Raw genomic sequence first — 23,492 nt, forward strand, 5'->3', positions numbered from 1 at the left:
CCACCTCGCGCTGTGGTTTGCGCGGGGTATTATTATTCGGCTTGTCGCTAGCTGCCTGCTGCTCTGTGGTGGCGTGGCGTGTCGCACTCCGCTCACAACCCGAAACCGCTGCGCGAGACCGCAGGGCTGCACATACTTCTCACGGCGCCGCTTCAGTTCACGGCGCTACCACACCAGGCGCGATCTTCTAACACGGCTATTCACTTGCTACAAAGGCGAAATTACAGAATTTTAGATGGTATTTAGTGCCCTGAGCCAACGACCGTGCCGCAATGGCAACACCGGTTCCCGTCTCATCACCGAAGTTAAGCTCTGTCGGGCTTGGCTATCAGCTAGATGGGTCACCGTCTGGGTCTGCCGACTGCTGTTGGCTATCGGGGTGCACTCAGGCCTTGTGAGGCTACTTGATTGAGAAGTAGCGGTGCCGGTCTCGAAAACTGACAACGGCCAGGTAAGTGGTGTGATGACCATACGAGGTGCGACAATAAAGGAATGAGACTGATTTTCTTTGCAAGATGTGGCAACCCTGCAAGCTTGCGTAGTGTCAATATCTTTGACCTTGGTCTATAAGCCACTTCTAGTCCAAGTGGCACATCGATGCAACTGCTCAGTCGTGAGTTGTGCTGTAATAAGTTAACACGTGTTTGTGTCTCTCGCCACGGAAATGGAACCTCATAATATTGCGCAATAGTATACAATTTCTTTTTGCGTTAAATTGGGTGAAAACGCGACGACAACTTACGGTAGGCTTCAGAAGGCTTTTGAAGAGGAGGTTATGTCAAGAGCTGAAGTTTTTCGTTGGCATAAGACGTTTAGTGAAGGCAGAACGAATGTTCAAGATGAAGACAGCAGTGGACGACAATCAATCTCACAGACGGATGTCAACTTGGCCAGGGTGCGTGAACTCGTACGATCTGATCGAAGATTATCCCTGAAAATGATTGCAGAAGAACTGAACATCAATCGAGATACGGTTTGTCTAATAATAACTGAAGATCTTGGTATGAAAAAGATTTGTGCAAAAATGGTCCCCAAAAATCTCACACCACAACAGCGAGAAACACGGAAAAATGTGGCAGCCGATCTGTTGGAGCAAATGGAAATCAGTCCAGAATTGTTGAGCCGTGTTATCATTGGTGATGAAAGTTGGTTTTTTCAGTACTATCCAGAGACAATGGTGCTCAAAGGGATCACCCAGATCAAAAAAAGCTCGCATGTCAAAGTCAAAAGTGAAATGCATGCTTGTGTGCTTTTTTGATTCGAAGGGAATTGTTCATAAAGAGTGGTTGCCTCCTGGACAAACAAAGGAATTTTAGAAAGACTTCGCAAAAGAGTTCTTCGTGTCCATGCCAACATTGCTGATAGTTGGATTCTGCATCACAATAATGCGCCATCCCATACTGCTCTGTCAGCACAGCAATTTTTAGCCTAAAAAAAAATTTCAGTGCTACCACAGCCACCTTATTCACCAGATAGCGCTCTCTGCGACTTTTTTCTATTTCCAAGAGTCAAACCGGTGGTCAAGGGACACCATTTTCAAACAACACAAGATGTCCAAAACGCTGTGACGAGGGTGTTCGAGGATATCACAGAAGATGACTCCCAGAAATGTTACCATCAATGGCAGAAGAGCTGGAAAAAGTGTGTGCAATCAGAAGGGAACTACTTTGAAGGAAACAACACGAAACTTGACTAAAACAGCAAGCAACATTTTTTTCACCTCAGTCTCATTACTTTATTATCACACCTCATATGCTCCTCTGTTCAAATGGTTCAAATGGCTCTGAGCACTATGCGACTTAACTTCTGAGGTCATCAGTCGCCTAGAACTTAGAGCTAAATAAACCTAACTAACCTAAGGACAGCACACACATCCATGCCCGAGGCAGGATTCGAACCTGCGACCGTAGCGGTCGCTCGGTTCCAGACTGCAGCGCCGAGAACCGCACAGCCACTCCGGCCGGCTGCTCCTCTGTATCCGCGTCTGGTGACGCCTAATTGTTGAGGAGGACACGGCAGCCGGTCGGCACTGTTGGGCCTTCAAGGCCTGTTTGGTCGGTGTTTGTTTTTTTATTAATATCCCTGGAAGAACCAACAATTAAAAAACTTGATCCACTTGTTATGCTGGATACATGGGATGGCGAAATACTTCTAGACATCACGAACAGTGTAATAAATCTAACACCAGTAAAGGCAGCTGGTGTCAGGTGCATTACATTGAGCTGTTGAGTCATTGTTGCAAAATACTGACAGGAATTATCTACAGAAGAATGGAACGCCTGCTTAGAAGCCTCTGTGAGAGAAGATCGCTTTCGGTTCCGAAGAAATATATGAATACAAGAGATTTAGACAATGTTCACTTCGATAATTGCTTAGGAATTCTGAATTCATCAAGGATCAGATATGAAGAGCACATGTTATCTGCAACTTACAAAAAAAAAACCAAACTGCAGTTTTAAAAGTCGAAGGACGTGAAAGGGGGGTCATAGTTGACAGGGAACTAAGGCAGGATTATATCATATCCCCATCGTTATTCAGTCAGTATATAGTGTATTTAGGAAAAAGTGTCTGTAGAAGGTGGTACTGGTCAACACCAGAAGAAAAATTCCATTAATTATATGTCAAGGAACGCCTGTTGAGAGATGGGCCATCCAAAGGAGGATACACCGGTTCCCGTCAGATTACCGAAGTTGAGCACCATAGGATGGGCCCAGTGATTGGATGAGTGACCGTTCGGGTACGCCGTGCACTGCTGGCAATTTGCCGTTTGCATTTATGGCAGGGGAGACAGGAGGGGTGGTGGTGTAAAGTCCCTAATCACCTGACTTTGTACCAAAGTCCTGGATTAAATTCCAAACGTTTCAACATTGTGTCACGAAGTGAGGGTATTCGATACTGTTGATGGTGATACGTACCTTGGGTGGGAACGTTAAGTTCAAAGGCGCCTTTGATACTTTTCGAGAGGAGTGCAGTATGTGCTTGTGCCGATTTTCACCCTTTCCCTTATCGTATTATCTACAAGATGAACAAGATACTGCAAGGGGAGTTTGAAAAGTCTGTCCAAAAATAGAAAATACTTACGTGTTTGGGGTAAAACGTTTTCATTTTTCGACATAGTCTCCTTTTAGACTTATACACTTTGTCCAACGCTGTTTTAATTTCTTGATCCCATCCGAATAATAGGAATGGTCCAAGTCTGAACAAAAGCTATTAGTTGCTGGTATCACCTCCTCGTTTGATTAAATCTTTGTCCTGCCAGCCATTCCTTCAAATTGGGGAACAAATAGTAGTCTGAGGGAGCCAAGTCTGGAGAATAGGGGGGATGTAAAACGAGTTGGAATCCTATTTCCAATAATTTTGCGACCACAACTGCTGAAGTGTGTGCTGGTGCATTGTCGTGATGGAAAAGGACATTTTTGCGGTTCAATCGCTGGCGTTTTTCTTGCAGCTCGGTTTTCAAACGGTCCAATAACGATGAATAATATTCACCTGTAATAGTCTTATCCTTTTCCAGATAGACGATGAGGATTATCCGTTGCGACTCCCAAAAGACAGTCGCCATAACCTTTCCAGCCGAAGGAATGGTCTTCGCCTTTTTTGGTGCAGATTCACCCTTGGTAACCCATTGTTTAGATTTTTGTTTGGTCTCAGGAGTATAGTAATGTATCCATGTTTCATCCATAGTAACGAAACGATGCTTAAAGTCCTGTGGATTTTTCCTGAACAGCTGCAAACAATCCTTGCAACACTTCACCTGATTCTGTTTTTGGTCAAGCATGAGCAATCGTGGAACCCATCTTGCGGATAGCTTTCTCAAATGTTTATGCAAAATATTATGTACCCATTCATTCGAGATGCCCACAGCACTTGCAATTCACGCACCTTTACTCTTCTGTCATCCATCACCATATCATGGATTTTATCAATGATTTCTGGAGTCGTAACCTTCACAGGGCGTCCAGAACGTTCAGCATCCCTTCTGCCAATATGGGCTCTCCGAAAATTTTGAAACCACTTATAAACTCTTCTAATCGAAGGTGCAGAGTCACCGCAATGTTTATCAAGCTTCCCTTTAGTCTCCTGATGCGTTTGCCTTTCATAAAGTAATGTTTAATTGGCACACGAAATTCTTTTTTGTCTATGTTTTGACAAGTACTCGACTTCTTTGATTCACACGAATGCCGAACACTAAGAAATAGACCAATATGGCTGAAACTTGGTGTGCGTTCTTTCCAAAGATGCTACTAACTAAACATAATCCCGATACGCGCCGGTGGTGCCATCTCTCGGACTTTGCACGGACTTTTCAAACGCCCCTCCTATATACACCACACACTTATTATTACAGGTGGTGTCACGGAATGGTGGTGTTTCTGGTAGTTCGCTTAAGAGAACATTAAATGCGGAAGGTGATGACAACATTTTACAATATTATGCACTTGGGCATAGTAGAGAAACGGTTGGGAGACGATGGTTGTTTGCGTCAGCATGGCGATGAACCCTGTCAGAAAGCGAGAACTGCCATGGAATGGTTTGTGAACAGTGTTTCTGAAGTGGACTGACCTATCCAGAGGCCTGGACCCAATGAACGGAGAGGTTTATTATCGAAATTACGAGAGAGCACATTCCGGGAAGAGATGGGCAACATATTACTACCGCCCACATATATCTCGCGTAATGATCACAACGAAAAGATCCGAGAAATTAGAGCAAATACGGAGACTTACAAGCAGTCGTTCTTCCCACGCACAATTCGTGAATGGAACAGGGAAGGGGGGATCAGATAGTGGTACAATAAGTACCCTCCGCCACACACCGTAAGGTGGCTCGCGGAGTATAGATGTAGATGTAGATGTAGATGAACACCTTTGGGAGGAGTTGCAGTGTCGACTTCGCTCCAGACCAGAGCTTCCAACATCAGTACCTTCTGGTTTCGGCTCTTGGGGATGAATTGGCTGTCATTACCCCACAGAGATTCAGAAATATTAATGTCCCCTGCAGAGTTCAAACCATCACGAAGGCGAAGGGCGGACAGACCCCATATTAATGACCACTGATAGCTACCCTGATAATTTTGATTAGATAGTGTACTTAACAAAGTCCCCGCCAATTTTGGAAGTAACTGTCGCGGTCTTGGTGTCTTGAGTGGTAAACACGTCTTTTGGCGAAGGCGCGCCGTGGTCGCCGCCGGACGTCGTTGGTGCAGGCGAGACGGCGCGGGCTAGTGACGTGGGCGTCGCTTACGCTCGAAGCCGTACGCCGTGCCGCGCTAACGGGATTCCCGCTGAAACAGACTATTCTGAGTCTCCCACCTGCTGCTTCCCTGCTCGCCGGTCGTCATATTGTGTGCAACGACGAGATATTTCGGAGAAATTCATCTGTTCAAATGGTGCAAATGGCTCTGAGCACTATGGGACTTAACATCTGAGGTCATCAGTCCCCTAGAACTTAGAACTCTTTAAACCTAACTAACCTAAGGACATCACACACATCCATGCCCAAAGCAGGATTCGAACCTGCGACCGTAGCGGTCGTGTGGTTCCACACTGAAGCGCCTAGAACCGCTCGGCCACACAGGCCGGCGAAATTCATCTGTCATCGCGGAAAAATGACCTGCCCATGGAATAGGTATTGCTGGAACAGACCTCAGGAGGTTGTTCCTGGCTGGAGAAGGAACTAAAAAATCCGATGTAGACCCCTACTCTACAGTGAAGCACTTACTGCACTGCGGGACATCAAACTGCGTATCATTACAACATCAGTGCTGTCATATTTGCGAGAGTTGTTAAAGATGGACGCTATGCGATGTGATTAAAGTGTCCGGTCGTCGTGTCATGGATAGCCTCCTTGTCAGAATATTCCAGCCTATTGTGATTGATTAGATTAGATTAGTACTTGTTCCATAGATCATGAATACGACACTTCGTAATGATGTGGAACGTCTCAGGTTAAGAAAAGGTGCGTATACAAGATATTACATTACACAAAATATTAAATGACAATTTTTTTTTTTTTGTGTGTGGGGGGTGTGTCCGCCTGCAGGTTTGAACCGTCGTCCTCCCGAATGCAAGTCCACAAGAGTTTCGCATTGTCAGAGGAGACTACACGTTTCGTATTTTCTGCAGACAGTTATGTTGCGGAATTGATTATGGGTGCATCACAGTGTGGGGGTGAAATGGCAAGGCAATTACAAGTGGATTCCAAAGTTGCAGCATGCGGGACAGCACAGAAATTCAGCTAATGGGTAGAAGGAGTTGACGTCCAGAAATTCTTTTAATTTCCTTTTAAATGCTATATGGCTATATGTCAGACTTTTGATGCTATTAGGTAAGTGACCAAAGACTTTTGTGGCAGCATAATTTACCTCCTTCTGAGCCAAAGTTAGATTTGACCTTGAGTAGTGGAGATCATCCTTTCTTCTAGTGTTGTAGCCATGTACACTGCTATTACTTTTGAATTCGTCCGGATTGTTAATAACAAATTTCATAAGTGAAAAATGGTTCAAATGGCTCTTAGCACTATGGGACTTAACTTCTCAGGTCATCAGTCCCCTAGAACTACTTAAACCTAACTAACCTAAGGACATCACACACATCCATGCCCGAGGCAGGATTCGAAGCTGCGACCGTAGCGGTCGCGCGGTTCCAGACTGTAGCGCCTAGAACCGCTCGGCCACCCCGGCCGGTTCATAAGTGAATATATATATTATGAGGCTACAGTGAAGATCCCTAGCTCTGTAAACAAGTACCCAGACAGTGTTTGTGCCTTGTGGTGTGTGCCCTGTACTTAGGATTCGCCTAGTGAAACACTTGTATTTAGTTACCTTTCCTCTGCTTTGTCGAAGTTTCCATTTGAATTCGCTAGATGTGCCAACCCACAGTGATTAATGCACAATTATTATGCACTTTAGTTCACTTATTGCATTTTGTAACGCCTTTGCATCAGATTTCTTGTGAAATTAGTTATAGAACAAATTGCTTCTCCTTTTTAAGACTATCTTGTTGCCTGAATTTTACCTTTGGGGTATATTTTATTCTTTTTTTATTATTGTTATTTCTTAGTGCCAGGTATAATTTTTAATGTATGAGCGAATTATGGTTATAGTGCAATTTTGTTTTTGTAATAAAGTTCCGTTACCTAGCAAAGTATATTTTCGTCCTTGAGAACTTTTAACATTGCAGCGCGTCAGCATTCGTGAATAATTTAATGATTATAAAGGATCCGCCTCGATTGCAAATAGAAACCGGCTGTTGACCTAGGCTTCGGCGCGGATAACCACGCCTTCTTCGGAACACACTAAACTACAAACTGCCTAAAGAGGCATGGTCCAATATTAATACAGTGCCTCTGTTGGCAGTTTGTAGTTTAGTGGGTTCCGAATAAGGCGTGGTTATCCGCGCCGAAACCTAGGTCAACAGCCGGTTTCTATTTGCAGTCGAGGCGGATTCTTTATAATCATTATATTTTCGTCCCCTCATTTGTTTTGGACGCTGTTATATGCTAATTGTCTTGGGATAAATTTTAACACGTTCTGTAACCAATCCAACAAACTGTTAATGAAATACGAGGGAACAGCAAAAAACAGGTTACACATGCCGTACCATGCTAAGAAGGAAGGAAGACATGATTTACGGTCCCGTCGACATTGAGGTAATTAGAGACGGAGCCCAAGCTCGCACTGTGTCAAGAATGGGGAAACATCCCGGCATTTGCCTGGAGCCATTTAGGGAAATCACGGAAAACCTAAATCTGGACGGCCGGGCGCGGGTTTGAATCGTCGTCCTCCCGAATGCGAGTCCACAAGAGTTTCGCAATGTCAGAGGAGTCTACACGTTTCGTATTTTCTGCAGACAGTTCTGTTGCGGAATGGATTATGGGTGCATCACAGCTTCGGGGTGAAATGGCAAGGCAATTAGAAGTGGATTCCAAAGTTGAAGCATGCGGGACAGCACGATTTTTGTTGCCAAAAGTCTAGATTGCACACAGATTGACCTTGAAATTCTAATGGTATGTGGATCAAATGCACTATCGTTTCTAGTCATAGTGGAATGGTCCCAACAATGTGAACAAGGCCGCACAGACGAGGATGGCGCTGATGGGGAAAGAAGGCAATCGACATCGACCATAGACGGCAATGTTCAGGCAACCGAAGAACTGACTCGCAGTATCCCTCCTGGGAAGTTTGATGGCTTCATTGGTCACATGATCACTGCGCTTAGATCCCCCTATCTTTTGATTGGAGTTTGGTGAAAAGTGTGTATGTGTTGTTGGGGTGAGGGGAATTCGAAACGTCTATAGCAGTGGTTTTCTGTGTAAAAGATATATACCTGTCTCTTTGTTTTATGGACTGCTTGATGTTTTTCAGTGATGGTCAGTATTTTCAAAACAATCTCTTTCTTCTGTTCGGATAAAATTACGAAATGAATCTCGATCTTGAAACCTATAATAATAAGTTTATTGCAGCCAAATAACCATACAAGTTCAAAGCACAATAATAATACAGTACGCGAAATCAGAAATTTTACGTATTGTTATTTGCATAGTCACTTATTTGGTACAGAGTTCTATATGATAACGTTTCCATACTGATGAAACAGTTCACTCTCACACATTGCGTTTGTTTCATGCTATGACGTGCTGGTGCAAATGAGGAGAGGGAAACCATGGACTGCCATTCTGTTGATCACGTGTCTCATTTCGAAGTTTTCCTTTGTCCATGTTTGGTCAATCATGACGCCTGTGCTGTAAAATTCTGGAGGTTTTTTCCTTCAGTGTGTTTAGTAGACTTTCCAAAGCGCTCGTCTTGGGTAACATTAGGCTTATCCGTAGGTATTTAATGATAAAGGGCTCCTCCACCAGCAAGTATAAAAGTCTGGATCGTGTTGTTTTGGACACTCCTATTGCTTTCTAGTGTCGGTTGGTTTTTCACTGTACGATGTGGCCCCATAACTTCTATGCCATTAAGTCAGTATTGGTAAGATTTTTGCTCTGAATAGTGCCTTTTGGTGTCTTTGCGGTTGTTTGTATTGTGACCCTTGGGTACTAAAAGTCTGGTACGATATTCAGTTTTCTCTCTCGTATGAAGATCTCGGCTGATACAGGTGCTCTTCCTACATTTCGGAGTGCTATTATTTCTGTTTTTTTCCACATTTACTTCGAAGCCGTGTTCGACACACAAGTATTCCACATCGTTTATTGCTTCTTGTAAATTTGCAATGTGCGTTGCGCTTATTACAATATCGTCTGCATATGCATATGAGATTACACCTTCCCTTTGGGATATTCTCACAGTTTCTTCCGCTGCAAGGATAAATAACAGAGGACTCAGTGGGTCTGCCGGCCGCGGTGGTCTCGCGGTTTTAGGCGCGCAGTCCGGAACCGTGCGACCGCTACGGTCGCAGGTTCGAATCCTGCCTCGGGCATGGATGTGTGTGATGTCCTTAGGTTAGTTAGGTTTAAGTAGTTCTAAGTTCTAGGGGACTGATGACCACAGCAGTTGAGTCCCATAGTGCTCAGAGCCATTTGAACTCAGTGGGTCTCCCTGAAGGACTCCATTTGACAGGAATATAGACTCCGATAGGGAGAGGTTATGCGAGATCCATATTTCGTTCCATCGCAGTATTGCGCCTATGATTCGTGTCCATATGTTGTTTTCACTTAGGGTTTTCGTTTTCTGGAATGGAGGCTGTTTCTAGCACTTATTGTAGAGTTTTGTCCATATTCGCTTTAGTATTTGGGCAGTATCTTTTAAATGTTCGGTATAAAGTCTGTCAGGGCGTGCAGCTTTTTTGTTCTTGGTGCTGTTAATGGCGTTTTTGACCTCTTCTGTGGCCAATGGGACCCATTCCGTAGTTGCTTATGGCATTGTGTCCTGTCTGCCGTCTGGTTCAGAAATATTCAAATGTGTGTGAAATCTTATGAGACTTAACTGCTAAGGTCATCAGTCCGTAAGTTTACACACTACTTAACCTAAATTATCCTAAGGACAAACACTCAAACCCATGTCCGAGGGAGGACTCGAACCTCCGCCGGGACCAGCCGCACAGTCCATGACTACAGCGCCCTAGATTGCTCGGCTAATCCCGCGCGGCTTCCGTCTGGTCTCCCTTTTAGTCCTTCCTTGTTCATATGTTATCGAAGTGCGTCTCCCACATTTTCATATCGATGTAATGTGTTTCAGTTCGTTTTCTGGGGCATAACCCAATATTTGGGTTTCTTGAGGCTTCCTCCACCAGTTTCTTTCCTTCTATTACACAGAAGGTACTCTTATACGAGGGTAATCCCAAAAGTAAGGGCCGGCCACGGTGGCCGTGCGGTTCTAGGCGTTGCAGTCCGGAACCGCGGGACTGCTATGGTCGCAGGTTCGAATCCTGCCTGGGGCGTGGATGTGTGTGATGTCCTTAGGTTTAAGTAGTTCTAAGTTCTAGGGGACTGATGACCTAAGATGTTAAGTCCCATAGTGCTCAGAGCCATTTTTGAACCAAAAGTAAGGTCTCCTATTTTTTTATAAGTACATAGACCTGTTTATTTCTACAATGGTTTACATCAGTTTACAGCTTGAACACGTAGCTATTTTTCGACATAATCATCATTTCTGTCGATGCATTTTTGTAGACGCTGTTGCGTTTTTGTATGCCCATGTCATACCAGCTCGCCGCCATGCTGTTCAGAAAGTTATGAACATCTTCTTTCACCTCATCGTCGGAGCTGAATCTCTTTCCGGCCAAATGCTCTTTTAACCTAGGGAACAGGTGATAGTTACTGGGCGCCAAATCAGGACTATGGGATGGGTGGGTGATTATGTTCCACTGAAACTGTTGCAGGAGAGCAACGCTTTGCCGAGCGATGTGTGGGCGAGCGTTGTCCTGGAGAATGTGTACGCCCTTGCTCAACATTCCTCTTCTCCGGTTCTGAATTGCCCGTTTGAGTTTTTTCAGAGTCTCACAGTACCTGTCAGCGTTAATTGTGGTCCCAGTGGGCATAAAGTCGACCAACAATACCCCTTTCCGATCCCAAAAAACGGTTGTCATCACTTTACCGGCAGACTGTGTTTGTTTGAATTTCCACGGCTTTGACGAAGAAGGATACTGCCACTAGCGTGATTGTTACTTGGTCTCAGGTGTAAAGTGGTATGCCCAGGTTTCATCACCTGTGACAACTGAGTCCAGAAAGTTGTCCTGTAAGGCGGTGAAGAAATACGCGGGAAGCATCAACTCGTTGCCGCATGTGGTCCTCAGTCAGCATGAGTGGCAACCATCTTGCGCCCACCTTCCGGTAGTTCATTGTTTCCGATAAATTCTGTGGGCGGTTCTTCGGGAAACCTCAGGAACCAACGAGCAGAGTCATCCAGTGTGATCCGCTGATCTTCACGCATGCTTTACTCAACCGTCAACACTGTCTCCTCGGAAACTGACGGTCTCCCACTCCTTTGTTCGTCGTGAATTTTGGTCCGACCAGCTGCAAACTTACGAACATTTTTGACATCCATGCATGACTCACCATACATTTCCGTCAATTGACGATGGATTTCAATCGGCGCAGTGCCCTTTGCTTTCAAAAACCGAATAACTGCGCGCAATTCGCACTTGGCGGTAACATCCAACGGGAGCTCCATTCTCAACGGCTGCCAAGCCAAGACTTAGTGCCTCAGCGCGGCGTGTGCATGTTTACACAAGGCGCGTGAAGCACTCTTCATAACAGTGTGACCAACTGCCACACAAACAGAGTTCTGTACTTATAAAAAAATAAGAGCCCTTACTTTTGGGATTACCGTCGTCTATATTTCGTTTTTCGGCGTAAGACCTGAGGAGTGTAAGGTTTTCTGCTCGCCGTTTTAGTTGCTGCAGGCTTCCAGGTACCTTTTCTTAGACTGTGACACTGTGTTGAACAATTTTTGTGCTCTTCTTTTGTACCTGGGATTAGCGGCTTGTCTTAGTAGTTCTCTATCATCTGTGTTACTTCCTCGAGTCGCGAATTGTTTATTAGAATTTCAATTTGTTTTATGTCGTCTGATTTTGCTTCCACTTTCCCGATGTCAATTGTTCTCGAAAGTGCTTCTTCCTCTTTTTGGTACAGGTTGTAGACATATGGTTGATGACATACGGAAGTTTGAGTCTGGCTGTGTCGTGCTATACAGCCTAATGATAGTTGATGTGATATCAACGCACGGAACTTCAGCGGGCATTACCATGAATGTGGCTAAATCCTCGTCGATGCCCATTGGACATGACCTCTCACATAATGACTTATCACCCCTCTCGTGCGTACAGAACCTATGAAACCATGGTATCATTTTGACCTTCACTGCGTGACACTTCACTGCCATCTGTTTTTTGCATGCTCTCTAACTCATCCTCATGGCAATTCAACATGATCTCCTCCGATGACTCAATTCTTTACAACGTGTCGGATACCTCAGTCAATATGTGGGGTAGAAGATGGTCCACATCACACAGGTACTCCCACTGCCATCAACTATCGGTCGCAGTCTCCAGGTTGCGTTTGGATACTTTCTAATGGCTGGTACACCCTATAAGGTCCGTTACAAGATGCTCACACTCCTTGGCCTTGCCAATGTGTGACTTTGAGCGGCATCCTTGTACATTCCCTCCATGCACAAGCAGGGGATGCCTCCCTTACACAAAGGTTTCTGGACATTCTTATGCTCACGTACATATCCCCGGCGGTACCAATAGGTCATATCACGCCCCATGTGGTGCACATTTCTGATTTCATTGTTGACTTCGGTTACTCTCACACTCACTTATTGAGCACGCGCCTTCCTCAAACCAAAGACTTCTATATCACACTACTTCCACTGCTTCACGGCAAACCCACAACAACGTCAAACATCCATCAATGCAGTGGACCATGGTTGTGTGTCATATCCACCAGCCTTTCCTTCCTTCCAATGTCCGGATAACATGGCACCACGTCGCATGTGGAAAATTCGTCACAAATCAACATTGTCACGCAGTCAGATTGTTGGACATACCCCTTTGCCACGTAGTGGATGACGATGGCCACCACCTGACTTGTGCTACCACCAGTGACGTCTGGAAACTGGATCAAAGGGATGGACGATCACTTACCTGTATACTGATGGCAATACATTTTATCTTGACTTTTGACAGTACTTACAAACTTCCCACAGAGAAATTGAGCACTAACCGTACTACTGCACCTTCTTTGCCAACTACCTTCATCTACATCTACATCTACATGACTACTCTGTAATTCACATTTAAGTGCTTGGCAGAGGGTTCGTTGAACCACAATCATACTATCTCCCTACCATTCCACTCCCGAACAGCGCGCGGGAAAAACGAACACCTAAACCTTTCTGTTCGAGCTCTGATTTCTCTTATTTTATTTTGATGATCATTCCTACCTATGTAGGTTGGGCTCAACAAAATATTTTCGCATTCGGAAGAGAAAGTTGGTGACTGAAATTTCGTAAGTAGATCTCGCCACGACGAAAAACGTCTTTGCTTTAATGACTTCCATCCCAATTCGCGTATCATATCTGCCACACTCTCTCCCCTACTACGTGATAATACAAAACGAGCTGCCCTTTTTTGCACCCTTTCGATGTCCTCCGTCAATCCCACCTGGTAAGGATCCCACACCGCGCAGCAATATTCTCACAGAGGACGAACGAGTGTAGTGTAAGCTGTCTATTTAGTGGACTTGTTGCATCTTCTAAGTGTCCTGCCAAGGAAACGCAACCTTTGGCTCGCCTTCCCCACAATATTATCTATGTGGTCTTTCCAACTTAAGTTGTTCGTAATTTTAACACCCAGGTACTTAGTTGAATTGACAGCCTTGAGAATTGTACTATTTATTGAGTAATCGAATTCCAACGGATTTCTTTTGGAACTCATGTGGATCACCTCACATTTTTAGTTATTTAGCGTCAACTGCCACCTGCCACACCATACAGCAATCTTTTCTAAATCACTTTGCAACTGATACTTCGGATGACCTTACTAGACAGTAAATTGCAGCATCACCTGCGAACAACCTAAGAGAACTGCTCAGATTGTCACGCAGGTCATTTATATAGATCAGGAACAGCAGAGGTCCCAGGACGCTTCCCTCGGGAACACCTGATATCACTTCAGTTTTACTCGATGATTTGCCATCTATTACTACGGTCTTTACATCATCCCCCCTCAGCTGGATGGTATCACATGTGATCGGCACTGCCCCCCCCCTCCCTCCCGCACCAGATGATGTCTGAGACTCCCTCCCTCTATACCGTACCCCATGATGGGTTAGGCGCATGGACACATGCCCCTTTCTTTTATGCGATATACCAGACCAAGCTGGGATTTCCCCCAACTCTACTGTCCCCTCCTCCTTGACTTCCGCCTTCCTTTTGTGCGCTTCTACCTGGTAGTGGTACTGGGGACAATGTGGCCAGGCCTTTCTTAAGAAAGATTTTTGCACATTTGCTCGGGTGTTGTGTCTGGTGGAAGGGAAGCCTTTACATTGTTTTGATGCTTTTACAGATAAATATGTTTTATTTAATTTGCTTCCTGTTCAGAAACCACTCGCAATAAGTGGGAAATCCAGGGTCGAGTCCCAGCCTGCACAAATGTTTGTTGTCATGATTCCATTATACAGGTGATAGTTGTCCATTTTCACAACTGCGAATACATTTCATGTTCATATTTTGTCATATTGATACTCGTGAACGCTCATAGTGTTTCACAGAAATTGAAAAATCCAAACTTCTTCAAGCAAACTGACAGATATATATTGGATATATTGGGACTGTCAAAGAAGCAAGGCAAAATGACACAGAGTTTACTCTGCACAGTCACATCGAATAAGAATTTTTCTTTCTGAAAGTTGTGATCAGGACCAACCTGATGTGGCCAATCTTAATCATATAATACTGGCACACACAAAGTACAAGAAAGCATAACAAGTACTATGCAGCAAACTGGTTTCAAGTAGTTTTCCCTACATAGGTGTGTTACATCCGTACTCTGCAGATTTGATGTGAATGAATACAATGTGATACCGGAATATTTAAAAGAAGCTGTTACACACTTTTGAAATTTGCACTATAAGTCCACTTGGTTCAAGTAATTTTTTGAATTAAGAACATATAATTGTACATAAGGGCAGAAACTGTCACATCTTAGTATACCTTTTAATATAGAAGTTACATTTGTATCTACAGACCCACACAATCTTGAATAAGCTGCTCCATATGAAACTATTCTAAGAATAGTATCTTTCATAATGTAATCTCCTTAGTTTTGTATATTGTACTATCCACAAGGCTGAGCTTATTCTGTCAGTTTACTTTAACTCTAAGTTTTATGTTAACTCTGTGCAGTTTTAACTGTTGCTTGCTGTTTGCTCATTGTTGCCTAAAGCCAAAATAAATAAATAAATGATGCCTGTCAAGTCTTCCTCCTCACATTTGATAAATGTAACAGTTACTTACGTGTGTCATTCTTATGCTTGTAGGTGTGAAGCAATGAACAGCATGGAGAAGCAGAAAGTGTGGGTCCCTGACCCCGTGGAGGGGTTTATACTGGGGCAGATCATTGACCTTGGCTACAGTGGACAAGCAACAGTGTTACCATTTGATGGCAAACATTCCAAGCAGACATGCAGCTTAGACAGAATTCATTATGCAGAAGACAACGACAGCAAAGAAGTGGATGATAATTGTAAGTTAACAACATTTCCATGCTCTGTTTCTAGTGTTGCCTGCTTACAAATCTCATCTACTGTAAGTTGCAAGACTAACAAAGAAAATAAAGACTCAATAATTTGAAAAGTGTTTCAGGAGCACATAAAGATAAATAATTTCTGTGTAATTAAAAATAATTATTGCCCAGATAGTAACATTTTCTATGGCTGTTTAGCTCATATAGTTGCACAGTACAGTTTCTAAGCATCTAACACTGCAAATGTTCAATTATGATAAGTCCTGATAGACCAGGCACACATTCTGCATTACAAGTATATGAAGTTGATTTGCCTTTTGGTTACCAACAGAGGAAGACAAATAGTCTCTTCCAGCATGGCCAGCGATGCTTGGCTCACCTCTGTAAGTCTGCAGTTTTGAAGGAAGGAGGATTAAGATTTAACATCCCATCAATGATAAGGTCTTCATCAACTTTAGGAGACTTTTTTTTTTTTTTTGGTTATCAGTCTACTGACTGGTTTGATGCGGCCCGCCACGAATTCCTTTGCTGTGCTAACCTCTTCATCTCAGAGTAGCACTTGCAACCTACGTCCTCAATTATTTGCTTGACGTATTCCAATCTCTGTCTTCCTCTACAGTTTTTGCCCTCTATAGCTCCCTCTAGTACCATGGAAGTCATTCCCTCATGTCTTAGCAGATGTCCTATCATCCTGTCCATTCTCCTTATCAGTGTTTTCCACATATTCCTTTCCTCTCCGATTCTGCGTAGAGCCTCCTCATTCCCTTCCTTTATCAGTCCACCTAATTTTCAACATTTGTCTATAGCACCACATCTCAAATGCTTCGATTCTCTTCTGTTCCGGTTTTCCCACAGTCCATGTTTCACTACCATACAATGCTGTACTCCAGACGTACATCCTCAGAAATTTCTTCCTCAAATTAAGGCCGGTATTTGATATTAGTAGACTTCTCTTGGCCAGAAATGCCTTTTTTGCCATAGCGAGTCTGCTTTTGATGTCCTCCTTGCTCCGTCCGTCATTGGTTATTTTACTGCCTAGGTAGCAGAATTCCTTAACTTCATTGACTTCGTGACCATCAATCCTGATGTTAAGTTTCTCGCTGTTCTTATTTCTACTACTTCTCATTACCTTCGTCTTTCTCCAATTTACTCTCAAACCATACTGTGTACTCATTAGACTGTTCATTCCGTTCAGCGGATCATTTAATTCTTCTTCACTTTCACTCAGGATAGCAATGTCATCAGCGAATCATATCATTGATATCCTTTCACCTTGTGTTTTATTTCCACTCCTGAACCTTTCTTTTATTTCCATCATTGCTTCATCGATGTACAGATTGAAGAGTAGGGGCGAAAGGCTACAGCCTTGTCTTACACCCTTCTTAATATGAGCACTTCGTTCTTGATCATCCACTCTTATTATTCCCTCTTGGTTGTTGTACATATTGTATATGACCCGTCTCTCCCTATAGCTTACCCCTACTTTTTTCAGAATCTCGAACAGCTTGCACCATTTTATATTGTCGAACGCTTTTTCCAGGTCGACAAATCCTATGAAAGTGTCCTGATTTTTCTTTAGCCTTGCTTCCATTATTAGCCGTAACGTCAGAATTGCCTCTCTCGTCCCTTTACTTTTCCTAAAGCCAAACTGATCGTCACCTAGCGCATTCTCAATTTTCTTTTCCAATCTTCTGTATGTTATTCTTGTAACAGCTTCGATGCATGAGCTGTTAAGCTGATTGTGCGATAATTCTCGCACTTGTCAGCTCTTGCCGTCTTCGGAATTGTGTGAATGATGCTTTTCCGAAAGTCAGATGGTATATCGCCAGACTCATATATTCTACACACCAACGTGAATAGTCGTTTTGCTGCCGCTTCCCCCAATGATTTTAGAAATTCTGATGGAATGTTATCTATCCCTTCTGCCTTATTTGATCATAAGTCCTCCAAAGCTCTTTTAAATTCCGATTCTAATACTGGATCCCCTATCTCTTCTAAATCGACTCCTGTTTCTTCTTCTATCACATCAGACAAATCTTCACCCTCATAGAGGCTTTCAATGTATTCTTTCCACCTATCTGCTCTCTCCTCTGGATTTAACAGTGGAATTCCCGTTGCACTCTTAATGTTACCACCGTTGCTTTTAATGTCACCAAAGGTTGTTTTGACTTTCCTGTATGCTGAGTCTGTCCTTCCGACAATCATATCTTTTTCGATGTCTTCACATTTTTCCTGCAGCCATTTCGTCTTAGCTTCCCTGCACTTTCTATTTATTTCATTCCTCAGTGACTTGTATTTCTGTATTCCTGATTTTCCCGGAACGTGTTTGTACTTCCTCCCCTCATCAATCAACTTAAGTATTTCTTCTGTTAGCCATGGTTTCTTCGCAGCTACCTTCTTTGTACCTATGTTTTCCTTCCCAACTTCTGTGATGGCCCTTTTTAGAGATGTCCATTCCTCTTCAACTGTACTGCCTACTGCGCTATTCCTTATTGCTGTATCTATAGCGTTAGAGAACTTCAAACGTATCTCGTCATTCCTTAGTACTTCCGTATCCCACTTCTTTGCGTATTGATTCTTCCTGACTAATGTCTTGAACTTCAGTCTACTCTTCATCACTACTATATTGTGATCTGAGTCTATATCTGCTCCTGGGTACGCCTTACAATCCAGTATCTGATTTCAGAGACTATGGAAAATATAAATGTGGATGGCTGGCTGTGAATGAGGACCAAGTGTAATAACCACTGTGTCACCTCACTTGGTTAAGGCTCAGAGTGGCTCCTGAACTGAATGCAACAAGGGAGGTGTGCAGCAGTGCATGAATCTTAACCTCTCCTGTCCACTGTCTTGTAAAAGCATTACATACTGCTTGTCTCTGAGAAAAATTGCATATGGACATGCTTAATGATATTATTGATGCTGCTTCATGCTGCTATTATTGCTACATGATGTCAGTTTATTAGTAATTGCCTACAAGCATTGCCATTTGCTGGAAGTTTAATATCATGATTCACAATGCTCACTGAAGTAGTTTGTGTGAATTCCTAACAAGTACAAAATTTGCATCCTTGACAAGTAGTGGCAATGATATCTTCTGATGAGCTGCATTAGTATCCAGATCTATTCAGTTGTACTTGTACCTTGTGAATATGCAATTTTCGACTGCCTCTCTCGCATGCTACATTACTTACATACAACGCTATCCTTCAAAATCCTTAGGGAGTAAATAATTTCTCATTCTCCAATCTGAATAAAGATTGTGGGAGATTTTCCTTGGTTATCAGGCGAATGTCAAAACTGGAAACCCACTCCCAAATATTGCTAGTCGGGATTGCCTCTGGCCGACCCTCAACCTGTTGGAATATTTGACTGAAAAAGATGAAGGGCTACAACAGCCCACCCTACTCTCACAATCTGGGAATGAAAGATTAAAAATAAATGAATATGAATTTGTATCCTGCAACGCAGTTGCACTTCACATAAGAGTAGTTAGCTTTTGGGATTGAAACACTTATATGTAACCCAGCCCTGATACAAAAATTTATACACTGAGGTGACAAAAGTCATGGGACAGCAATATGTAAGTATACAGATGGCAGTAGTAACATGTAAACAAGATACAAAAGGACAGTGCATTGGCAGAGCTGTCATTTTCGCTCATGTGATTCATATGAAAATGTTTCCAATGTGATTATGGCCACACAATGGGAATTAACAAACTTTGAATGTGGAATTACAGCTGGAGCTAGATGCATGGGACATACCATTTCGGAAATCATTAGGGAATTCAGTTTCCGAGATACACAGTATGCTGAAAATACCAGATTTCAGGCATTACCTCTCACCACTGACAGTGCAGTAGCCGATGGTATTCATTTAACAGCTGAGAGTAGCAGCATTAACATAGAGTTATCAGTGCTAACAGACAAACAATACTGCATGAAAGAACTGCAAAAAATCAATGTGGAATGTCTGATGAACGCATCCATTAGAATAGCACAGCAAAATGTGGCATTAATGGGCTATGGCAGCAGACATATGGTAGCTTTGCTAACAGCACGACATCACCTGCAGTGCCTCTCGTCGGGTCATGACCATATTGATTGGACCCTAGATATTGGAAAACCTTGGTGTGGTCAGATAAGTCTCAATTTCAGTTGGAAAGAGCTGATGGTAGGGTTCCGGTGTGGCACAGACCCCGTGAAGCAATGGACCCAAGTCGTCAACAAGGCACTGTGCAAACTGGGGGTGGCTATGTAATGGTGTGGGCTGTGTTTACATGGAATGGATTTGATCCTCTGGTCCAGCTGAACCAATCGTTTACTGGAAGTGGTTATGTTTGGCTATTGGAGACCATTTGCAGCCATTCACGGGCTTCATGTTCCGCAACAACAATGGAATCTTTATGCATGACAATGTGCCATGTCACAGATCCACAACTGTTCGTGATCAGTTTGAAGAACATTCTGGACAATTCGAGTGAGTGATTTGGCTACCTATCGAACATTTATAGGTGGTCAGTTCATGCACAAAATCGTGCACCAGCAACACTTTGACAATTATGGACAGCTATAGAGGCAGCATGGCTCAATTTTTCTGCAGCGGCTGTCAAACTGCTGCACTATGCTGTTCAAAAAGGGATTTGGCATGATATTAGGAGGTATCCCATAACTTTTATCATCTCAGTGTACTAATTTATCACCACATGTCAGCTTAGTTTAAAACTATTTTTATACTCTCAATATGCTGATCAATTTACTCAAAACGTAATCAGAAATTACAAATCCATGACATTAAAATGTGAACTGTAGAGAGTATTTTGGGATTGTTGTATGTGTCATATATACTATGTCCACTTTGATAATTGATCAGCAGAGCTGACCTCCATGCAGATGACCCATGCCCAATAGCCAGAACTGCCAGGCGTTTTCCATTCGTGGGAGGACTGAGGCAGAGTTTACCAACCCGTATGAGGCCAGTTGACAAGCTACAAACTACTCAGATGAGAAGTAGCGGCTTTAAGATCTGAGACGCTGACAATGTTTATGTCATACAGATGATGGGTCTCACTCACCCCAGGAAACTGTTCATTCCCAGGGCTAGTGATGATCAGTAGCTGCAAACAGGTGGCATTTGGTCATGGTCATCCTGGAGCCCTTTTAAGCATTTCGACTGTATGCTGATGCCTGCCTGCTGGTTGCTACATCTCTGCACAGTGGCTGTACTGCTTCCTTGGAGTGACGGTCACATTATACCTCACAGGAAAAGCATCCGATAATGAAAGACATAGTGAAACCTCATATTCACATTTCATCCTATGAGTGTCAATTATATGTAAAGAAGATTACCCCTTGGTGACCTCATAAAGTGGATCCACTTCTAACTGTAACATCTGACAACAATCAGAGGTAGAGGGTTGAAACAGAATATCATTTAGATCTGTGTCACGTTACAACTGATGTCTGCATCAAATGTTTTCAATGAAGTTACAAAAAAGTGCACCCCAGCGTACTAAGGAAATCTGGAAGAATGGCTGCTGTCTCCCTTATCAACATAAACACTCCCAGTCTTCATCAGTCATTTCAGTTTCATCCATGTCTACATTATACTGTGCAAGCCACCTTACCATGTCTGAAGGAGAGTACAACTATTTCTCCTCATCCTTGTTTCATTCATGCATGGTGTGTAGGAACAACAACTATTGATAAACCTCTTCATGTGACATAAATTTTCTTTTTTTTTATTGTGGTTACTTCTTGAGATGTATGTGGAAGAAAATAATATGTTGCCCTTTTCTTTTTGGAACATGCTACAGTAAACCTCACTTAACTGATAGTACTGGATATCTTAACCTATTTATAAGCACCAATCACTGATCCTCTGCAGATCTTCCTGCATTTCACTACAGTCTTCTGTTGTTTAACATTCTTAAAGACAATAGCGTGAGTGAATAGCTTCACAGAGCTTATAATTTTATGCACTAGATTGGTAATGATGTAAATCAGGTACAATGTAATTATCACTGCCTTGGAGTACTACCAAAATTAAATTTACATTCATTGATTTTGTTCTGCTAAGGTTAATATATTGAGTTCTATCACCTAGGAAATCATGAATCTTATCACAAGTCTGGACCATCATCCAATAAACTTGGATTTTGTTTCCAAGTGATGAAACTCATGATCCACAAGTCTATAGATGTGTCACCAGACTGCAAAACACAAATAGAACCTGTCATTATTTCTGTTATTAGTCATATGAATAAATCATTCACCTGAGAGAGGAAAGGGAAAAAAACTGGAAGTGTTATGGATTAAAAGAACTTCAGCAGCCAATAAATATCCAGGTGCAACAGAGCACAGTTCGTGTTTTTTGTGTCACAAGGATGTTTCACGACCTCATAGCCACAAACTTTGAGGGACTGTAGGCTGTACATGCAATGAATATATATTTTTTTAAATTAAGTAATGTATCTTTTCAACCCATCTTTTGAGTTATGCTGATGAGGTAAGGTTCTAAGAATGAATAACAACAACCATATGCAAATTATAGTTTGTTAAATGTGTGTTGGAATAAATACACACTGCTGGTTGTTAAAACTGCTGCACTGTGAAGACTGTATGCAACAAACATGAAATGAGCTTGAACTGTACTACTTGCTTGGATGTGCAAATTTTTAACATTTCAGCACAACTGCACAAAGGACATAGAAATAACGTTATACACATTCTGTGTATAAGGAAAGATTGCATAATGCCTCATGTATAGTAAGCAGTAGAAACATCAGACCGGACTTGTTGGAATTAGAGAGTGGCGCAATCGTGGTATATAGAGACTGCAATTTACAGTGCAATGATGTGATTGCTCTCAATGGTCAAGATCCAGCAGCTGCCGCGTGAGTGTGGAATTGATGTGTTCAGAACAGCCAACTCAATGCCGTGAAAGATCTCAGTGGCCCTTGCAACTAGTGTCCAAGAGGACAGACGTATCATTCATTTACACATGCAGGATCAAACAGCCATGTCATGTAACTCGTCACGAAATGGGCTTCTTTCCTGTAAGACAGGTGTCCACATAAACAATGTGTCAAGCCCCAAGGACTGTCAACATAGAAATCACTGTTGCCACTTCCTTTAAAACAGCAGCACAGAGAGGTGTGAAGGCAGTTGTGCACCTAACGACAGCACTGGACCTAGGATAGGCAACACATCATATTTTCAGATGAGTTCCTGTTCTGCATATACAGTATTATGATGGATGTATCTATGTGTAGAGATTCTGAGAACAATGAATGATTCCAAATTGTATTCAGCATTGACATTTGCCTGACATAGTGATTTGAGGTGCCATTAGATTCACAGCACTACTACCACCAGTTTACACAGCTGGTACTTTGGACAGCACCCGTTACCGTGCTGACTGTCGAGCCCGGTGGCTGTGACATATCTTCATGTTCTCCATGATATTATCTTTCAATAAGATAACATGAGATCACATGTTGCCTGTATTGTCCTGACCTACCTTGATGCAGATAGTGTTTGACTATTGCCTTGGCCAGAACATTTTCCAGATCAGCCGCCCATCGAAAACATCTGGTCATAAGTTGCCGAGAGACTGGAACGCCACCACTCATCAGCCTCTAGGAATGATGAACTTTGGAGCAGAGTTGAAGCAGCATTGAGTGATGTTGCTGAATGTGTCAGTCTAGCTTAATTGTACTCGAGGCCCAGCTGTTGTTGCTACCAGAGGTAGCAGCTCTGTGTCTAAATTTTGCACCCTGTGTACTGCCATATCACC

At 42.9% G+C, this 23,492-nt stretch overlaps 1 protein-coding gene across 4 annotated transcripts in view; it reads left to right on the top strand.

The window, feature by feature from the left end:
• Positions 1-23,492, top strand: part of LOC126259235 (myosin heavy chain 95F) — a 399,009-nt gene that overhangs the window by 269,527 nt on the left and 105,990 nt on the right. For all 4 annotated transcript variants that reach the window (XM_049955854.1, XM_049955856.1, XM_049955853.1 and 1 more), the window contains one exon: positions 15,487-15,692. In XM_049955854.1, coding sequence (XP_049811811.1) covers positions 15,497-15,692 — 196 coding nt within the window. In that variant the 5' untranslated portion in view covers positions 15,487-15,496. The remainder of the gene's footprint in view (positions 1-15,486; positions 15,693-23,492) is intronic.

The sequence above is a fragment of the Schistocerca nitens genome, chromosome 5 (assembly GCF_023898315.1).
Source record: "Schistocerca nitens isolate TAMUIC-IGC-003100 chromosome 5, iqSchNite1.1, whole genome shotgun sequence".
Classification (NCBI taxonomy): Eukaryota; Metazoa; Arthropoda; class Insecta; order Orthoptera; family Acrididae; genus Schistocerca; species Schistocerca nitens.